At 36.6% G+C, this 8,277-nt stretch overlaps 1 protein-coding gene across 1 annotated transcript in view; it reads right to left on the reverse strand.

Moving 5' to 3' along the window:
* Positions 1-1,162: 1,162 nt before the first annotated feature.
* me2 (malic enzyme 2, NAD(+)-dependent, mitochondrial) overlaps positions 1,163-8,277 on the reverse strand; it is a 15,386-nt gene continuing 8,271 nt past the window's right edge. Inside the window, exons 3-15 of the mRNA XM_037680349.1 lie at positions 7,965-8,098; positions 7,732-7,881; positions 7,530-7,605; positions 7,083-7,244; positions 6,776-6,989; positions 5,226-5,323; positions 4,052-4,165; positions 3,850-3,961; positions 3,576-3,718; positions 3,388-3,490; positions 3,166-3,236; positions 2,602-2,700; positions 1,163-2,475 (exon numbers count right to left, since the gene is read on the reverse strand). Coding sequence (XP_037536277.1) covers positions 2,314-2,475; positions 2,602-2,700; positions 3,166-3,236; positions 3,388-3,490; positions 3,576-3,718; positions 3,850-3,961; positions 4,052-4,165; positions 5,226-5,323; positions 6,776-6,989; positions 7,083-7,244; positions 7,530-7,605; positions 7,732-7,881; positions 7,965-8,098 — 1,638 coding nt within the window. The 3' untranslated portion in view covers positions 1,163-2,313. The remainder of the gene's footprint in view (positions 2,476-2,601; positions 2,701-3,165; positions 3,237-3,387; positions 3,491-3,575; positions 3,719-3,849; positions 3,962-4,051; positions 4,166-5,225; positions 5,324-6,775; positions 6,990-7,082; positions 7,245-7,529; positions 7,606-7,731; positions 7,882-7,964; positions 8,099-8,277) is intronic.

Consider the following 8,277-nt stretch of genomic DNA (forward strand, 5'->3'; position numbering starts at 1 on the left):
ATATATATATATATATATATATATATAAATGTGTGTGTGTATATATACATAAAGTATATTTTTTGAATGTATATAACTCAACCTGTGAAAGTTAATTGATGCTTTGTTGTTGTTTTTTTGCCTTGGTTCGTTTGTAAATTGCTCATAATTAAAAATAAAAACTAATGTGCACAAGTGATTTTATCACATTCAGATATACATTTCTATGTGAAATACTTTACTACTTTACTTTAACTAAGGAAAACAGCTGAACATGTTTTTTAAAATTACAGCTTTAGCTCGATTTGTAAATAAAAAATATACATTTATATTTTTACCTGTCTAAATAAAGGTTGAATGAATGACATATATATTTGTATATATATACAAATATATGTTTTTTTAAAATAATTTTTTAAACAAAGTAGTAAATCTAGTTGGAGAGAAAATATAAAAAGCAGACACGTGTCCAATAGATTTTATTCTGCAGTTTCATTACACCATGTTAAAGCAGAACAAATATATTTTCTCTCTGCTTTTACATGTACAACACGAGTATCGAAACTAAAAGCATTAAACAGATGTGCGGTTACATTTTACCAATGAACCACAAAATAATACAATTACAGTCAAAACAATGAAGGTAAACACATGAAGAAAACTAAACCCTTAACACATCAAAACCTGAGGCTGCTCTAAAAACGGCTGCATACTGACTTTCATGTTATACAAAGCAAAAGCATTCTTGAGCTGACGAGTCATTTCTCTGCATGTCTGCAGCATGTTGAGGTCTACAAGGAGGTACATGATGCAGAGAAACCAAATCATGTTCAGTCACTTCAATGAGGAGTGATTCCAGGGTCCTTCTACAATAATCTGAGGTTTGTTTACACTTTCACTGTGTAAACCCAATACACACATGAAGACTAATGCACACAACTGCCTGTTTTACTGAAAAAGTGTATAAAAAATGTCTAATAAGTCATCAGACTGTAAACTGACAGTCGATTTTAGCAGGGCTACAATTTTATTTGATATACATACACGTTATTTGGCGCTCTATAAATAAACTGAATTGAATTGAATATTAAACAAAACAAAAGATGTTGCCAAAAAAGTAAATAAATTCTATTTATTTAATATTGTGAAGTGTTTTCATAAGATTTAGGTACTATCTTGCTTTATATAATAAATAATACCTCCTCTAAAATCAACTATTTTAGTAATACTTAAAGGAGTATTAGTATGTATTAATTCACTAGATATAAATGTAAGGTGACAAAAGCACTTGATAAACAGTTTGATGGAGTGTACATTCAAGTTTTCTAGCTGCAGGTTATTTGAAATGTTTTACGATATTAATTTCCCTTGGTTTAAATCTTTATTTTTCCCTTTATCAAATATTATCTTGTTTAGTCAAGAAGTATTTTTTTTCTCTGCAGTATTCCTTATACCACCTGAATCAATGAAAACACCAAAAGTTGACCAAGATGTGAAAAAGGCAATGTGGAAATTTAGACACCATCTGAATAACATGTACCAGGTAAGTCATGTGGTGGGTTATAAGCAGCTACAAGTACATGTTAAAGGAGTAAAGATAAAGTAAATACAGATATCTGCATCAGGAGTGTAAAAATGTTACATCAATTTCCAATTATTGTGTTACCAAGATCTAGCAAAGTTCACGTTACAGCACATACTAACAAGGCCAACCTATAAATAGGTTAAACATAACAAAACATATAGGCCCTACAAGGTCTTTGACACAACAGCCATGTTAAATAAATGTATTTTAATCACAAACAGCAAACCAGTTCTCCTTGCAGAACTTGTGTTGATGAGCATTTTATTTATATGTATATCATTTTATAATTTATTCTAAAAGTTTTTGCTTGAAATAAAATCTTGCAGCTTTTGGCTTACGACTTTGCAAATCGCATTTTAACAAATTTAACACTAAAACCAATTTCCACACTGCCTGTTTTCACTACCAGGTGGCACTAGACATTTCTGAAGGTTTACATTCTCAAAGTAGAAAAATAACTTTAGGGAAAAAAAAAATTACTACCACCAAAGTATCCTGATGCATGCGCAATAATCCAGGTGGATAAATCTAACAAGGGTAAGTCTAACATTGTTAGATACCACAACAGTGGTCTTCTTTTCAAGTGTCACTTTCCACCCTAATTTTAAAGATCTTATAAGAGTGATTTGATTCAAATGCATGATTAGACCAAAGTCATACCTTTTAAAGAAATTTCAATTCGAGTGGAAAACAAACTAAAGAAACAGGAGACCCACTTTGACACCTGGCTACCGTAGAGATCTGATCTTTTAGCTTGTTTTAGGACTAAAGCTGACATTCGGCCAGTCGTAGGTATCAGGCAGGAAGGACTCGTAGTTCGTGTTCCACACAGTACTACGTACAAAACGATTCTTGTCCTGGGGCTCGGGGTAACGGAACGCCATTCCTTTAGCATAGACGTACTCCATCACCTGCAGGGAAACAAAAATCTTCAGTCATGGAATTAAAAAATAAAACAAAGCTGCAAAGATTTCAAATTAATCTGACAAGAATATCTACAGCCATTAGAAGAAAGTACAAAAATTCAGAGGTCTTACCTTGATGCTGATCTGAATGGAGACCTCTCTGATGTTGGAGAGAGGAGGATAGAGTCTGCCCTCCTTCAGTTCTTCATCCATCACCTGTTCAGCAAGTGACTGGAAGGAGAACAAACACGCTTTTAGACTAAACCTTCATTTCTACAGCCTCTCATAAAAAGAATACACATTTAAAATACAATAATCACTTTTAACATTATCCACATCAATATGAGGTCATTCATTTTTTGTGATACACAATAAGATCCCATTTAAAATAACTGATAATCATGATAATCATGCACATGAACACAGTTTCAATACTAAATAAGAATGTTTGGTGTAACTGTATAAAGGCATGCATAGCTCAGAGAAAGAGGGACGAACAGACGGATCAGCCTTTTAAAAGCTCTTCTTCTGAAAGCTGTTAGGCCAGACTCTACAGAGAGGAAAGGGAGACGGTTAAAGAAGGTTTACATAAGCATACGCACACAAGGCAGAGTCAGCAAGAAAAGGAAAATGGGGTGAAGGTGAAGCTGGCTTGAACAATGAATGGATAAATAATTGAATATATTTGAATCATACTTTGGCAGCCTCTAAGAATACTGTATCACTGATGTGCCTCACTCCACTCAGAATGACAGCCAGGGCCACACCTAAAACACAAAACAAACATGTAACAAATCATTTTCAGGGTGTTGGTCTGTAATGTAACCACAGCACAAACACTTTGTTAAATATATTCGGACCATGCAACTTATTGATAATCTTTTATGTTCACGACATGTGCTGACATTTCACATTCACCTGGAAAGATGTAAGCGTTGTTCCCTTGTCCAGGTGTAAAAACCTGACCGTCACTCAGAGTAACACGACCAAATGGGCTGCCACTGGCAAAAAGACATCGACCCTATGAACACAGGAGCAGAGAAGTCAGCGTTAGCCAGGCTGCGGAGTTCAAGTTTAGATTGTAAGTTTAAATGATAAATGCGTACATCAGTTAGTGTGTAAGCGTCCTCTGCTGTGCACTCTGCTTTGTTTGTTGGGTTGCTCAGGGCAAAGATAATGGGTCGGTCATTGTGCGCTCCCATGGCCTTGATGACATCATGGGTAAAGAGAGGTCCAGCTCCCGCCACACCTGGATAAAGAAGAGACGTTTTAATGCTTCAGCTGAATCTCCAATTCAAGAACACTGAATATTGGCAGGTAAACTAAAAGAAATGCGGAACGTTCAAAAAATATAAAATAAAGAAATGAAATCTTGATCACCAATGATCGCTGTGGGTTTGATGGTGTTGACGGCATCCAAGAAGCTCTGTACCTTTCCAGAACTGTCGTGGACAAATGCCTCCTGGTTTGTGTCGGTTTGTTGTGCTCGGCCCTAAAGTAAAACATAAATACGAAACATTTCGAGCTTGACTACCAGCTAGTGTAAGCACTCACATTGGGACTGTATCTCTCACACACTGACCTTCACAAGCAAACCGTGCGCATCATACATCCAGATCTTGTCTCTGGCTGCTGCTTGGCTTATCCCTGACTCCATCATGGCCATCACAATCAGGTTGGCAATTCCAAGAGCAGCCTGCGAAGGACTTGTTTAAGACAAGAGTATCCAAACACCTACACCATCATTTTCTAATAAGTCAAAGCAAATCAACAACTTGTGCTTTGGCTATTTTTGAAGCAGCATAATTCTTAGGTTTGTTGCAATAAACAATAAATCAATTAAACACACGATGAATTAAAATGAGGTCGATAATTTTCATTTATCGGCTTTATCGTTTCTTCATGTCTCTCTCTCTCTATTGAAGACACTGGATGACAAAAGGCTCAACCCCGGTGCTCTTCACTGACCCCTCCCTTTCTCATTTCACTATCGCGTCAGGTTGCCAGCCAAGGTGCATCGTCTTGTACCTCTGCAGCATTACAGCCCCGTGAGGCGTTAGCAAGCTAAAGAAACAATATTTGATATTGGGGGGAAAAAAAACTAAATGGAATTGGTTTCTAAGTCGAACACACCAGCAGCAGTGTGGGAACACTTCAGATTCAAACCAAATGACCGAGGCGAACCGCTGAACCTTTGTGAGTTGGTATGTCACATTTGTCATAAAACGGTAGCAACTAAGAGCAGCAATACAACCAACTTGCACCTGCACCTTAAGCACGAGCATCCAAAGCAGTTTTGTTTATAAAACTGGTAGTTTTCCCGTCTTCTCTATATAAAACTAATGATTATTATTTTTTGAAGGGCAGTTTAGTTTACAGACTTCATAATCCGAACTGTTTTGGATGATTGTAGTTTGTATTTCCATTTTTTTTTTTTTTTTTTGTATTTAGTTTTTAATCAAGTGCAGTAACGGAGACTGAGAGTCCATTTTATTTTTGTTTTTGTTTGTTTTGTTTATTTTCCAGTTCCAGTGTTCTTTTTAAATTAAAAAGTCTATTGATCTTTAAGAGGATGTACTTGCATTATTATGTCATTATCATTACATTAGTTTAAAACGGTCTCCAAACAATATTATCATTTTTTTGGCAATCATTTCTGAGACAATTAATCGCCCAGCAAAATTTGTTATCATGACAGGCCTAATAATTCTTATTGAGAGAATTGACATTTTTAAATGGATTAAGAGCCAACATACCTCTCCTGCTCCCAGGAAAAGCACACGATGTTCAGTGATGGGTTTACCAGTGGCTCTCTGAGCTGCCAACAGACCAGCAAGAGCTACAGATGCAGTGCCTGGAAACATGTACAGGTATACAAGAGTAATACAACCCAACATGAAAGCTTTTGACAATGTTTCTTTCTAGGTCTTATAGGTCTGGTAACTTAAACGTTTATAATTCTTAAATGTGATACTTGAAATGCATGCCTAAGTACTTGCAGACATGTTTGTAACATCCTTACAACTGAACAAGACAGAACCCTAAATATGACTAAACACACTAACTGAGTTTGAATTTCACTGATTTGTATTAAACTTAATCTCATTATAAATACCGGTAAATGTTCTGAAAGTGCTTTATAAGTAAAGTTGCATTGTATCATTGTAAAGTTTACATTTTTTTTTACATTTTATATTTAATGTATTTTCAGGGATAAGATCATGGCAGCAATATTAGCTATGTCTGAAAACAAAAAGCCTAAATCAAAACACAAAGGACGACAGCTAAGCTGTTGTGGAAGTTGTTGGAGATTGACGAGTTTACATGAGGGACCCCCGACTCAGACATCAATGAGCACTGACAAAACTAAAAGGCCACCCAAGAAGAAAGTAGCAACAGCAAAGTCTCAGTTCAAATGTTAGCTCATATGACTGAATAATTTGAGTGAATTCCCAGTAAAGCTGCTTTCACTCACATAGTTCTGATTTTGTCAGAAAGTAAAAAAAGAATCAATCCAGAATTGGAAATTCTGACAGAAAAGCAGCCCTTTTAGACAAAGTTTAATATGCAGCCACTTTCAAGGCACCATATAATTACCTCTACCTACTGTAGTGTATGTTGATGATCAGAAAGAAAAAGCAGAAACGCCATAATGTTTTGCTTCAGGCTAGCACTTCTTCTCTTCTACCACTCTGCAGCCGAGACTCTCCGGCGGGAGCTCGCTCCCACAGGGTACATACAAAACAAGACTCAAATGTGGTCAAGCCACCAGTTTTAATGGCCAAAGCCTGAGCCCTCAGTCTCAGTCCCCAAGTACATATTCTCACTTTGTACACAGTTAATGTCAGATCATTAATGCTTGCTTTCACAAGTGTGAAACAAAAGTACATTTTAAAATTACCTACCTGCTTTGAAAATAGTGAAAAGGCCAGATTGTGAATTATTCATACTACTGTTAAGATTTGTAGGTTTTCTGACAAAAAAAGACCATATTTCAACTTTAAATGTACTGAATTTCTCTGGGTACTCCGGTGTTTGTCCCTATGTGGCCCTGTGATGGACTGGGTCTATCCAACCTTTAGCACAATCACTGCTGGACATGGGCACTAGCTCCCTGTAACCCTGAACAGAACATGCAGGTAAAGCAAATGAATGGAATTACAAAAATGTGGAATTCTCTTTACAAATGACACACTGAGCCAGTAAGAAGAACACATGAATACAATAAAAATACATTCAAAAATATAAATGATGTTGAATACACAAGTTAAATTCCATTGAGCTAATGAAAGGTAAATGTGTAAACCTTGAATATCATCGTTGAAGGTGCAGTATTTCTCCCTGTACTTCCGAAGGAAGCGGAACGCATTGTGATTCCCAAAGTCCTCAAACTGGATCAGTGTGTCCTGCCCATATTTTTCCACCACAGCTTCCATAAACTCGTCAATCAGATCATCGTACGCTTGAGTGCGGTCTCGCTTCTGATACAGGCCCATGTAAAATGGATCCTTAAGGAGAGTCTAATGGGAGAATAAAGACAAACGTGACTACAACGCATGCTTTTCACCAGAGCACTTAACGGTACACATGCAGAGGAAACAAAGTCAACCTACCTCGTTGTCTGTGCCAACGTCTATCACCACAGGCAGACATTTCTCAGGTCTGATACCTGCACAGGCAGTGTACAGGCACAGTTTTCCAACAGGTATGCCCATTCCATAACAGCCTAGGTCCCCTAAACCTAAAATACGTTCTCCATCAGTTACTACCACCGCCTTTAGAAAAAGAAAGATAGAGGGTGAAAAAGAAACATTGACAATCTATCATTGCCAGGTAAAGGTGGATGACAACTGTCAACGAACAAGTCTTTCTGTAAATATTTAAACAGATTTTAAAGTACAGGTATAGATATTAACGTTGTCACTTACATAAAAAAAATGCATTTTCACTTAAAACTGAAATTATTTGACTGGAATCAAGAGGAGATGCAAAACTTTAGGAGCATGTCTTGTATGTATAAGCTAAGAAAAAAAATACTATGATAAAGGTAAAGTACTTACTGCTACATTAGTCTCTGGCCAGTTGTCCAGAATGGAGCGAATATGTCCTCGGTCCAGAATGGAAATGAACAAGCCTCTGATGAGAAAAATATACAATGTTCTGTTTTAAAGTGCAAAAGATGCAGCATGTCTGCAAGAGATAAGATAAAAATACAAAAAATAACTTTTTTTTACATCTTTGGGAGCTACACCAAATGCTTACTTGGGTCTCCTAAATATGTGTCCATAGTGTGTGCAGGCCAGGCCTACAGTGGGAGTGTAGACAATTGGCATCAGTTCTTCTATGTCTTCCATCAACACCCGATAGAAAAGCCTCTCATTCCTTTCCTGAATGCCCATCAGGTAGATGTACCTGTGCAGAAAAGAAAGGAAATTAGAAAAAAAAATTAAAAAGGTCTATTTTTGTTCTTTATTTTAGGAAAATCAAGTCCTTACTTCTGCAAGGGATCTGACATTTTCTTGAGATTATTTTGAAAGCGCATGGCCTGAATGTCTTGAGTTTCCACTTTAGGAGGCAACAGACCATGTATCCCTAAAATCTGTCGCTCCTGTAGTGTGAAGGCCATGCCCTGTGGAGAGAAGCACACACGAAAACGAGGAATTAAAAATCAAGATTGCTAAAATGGCAAAATCCAGTGAACATTAAGAAGTTATCTAAAAAAGTTAAATCTGGTCCTCTGGACATAAAAAAAAAAACAAAACAAAGCAAATCAACAAAAAAATGTAGAAACGTTTCGTCTCTCATCCG

This window comes from Nematolebias whitei, chromosome 8 (genome assembly GCF_014905685.2).
Source record: "Nematolebias whitei isolate Nwh7 chromosome 8, NemWhi1, whole genome shotgun sequence".
NCBI classification, from domain to species: domain Eukaryota; kingdom Metazoa; phylum Chordata; class Actinopteri; order Cyprinodontiformes; family Rivulidae; genus Nematolebias; species Nematolebias whitei.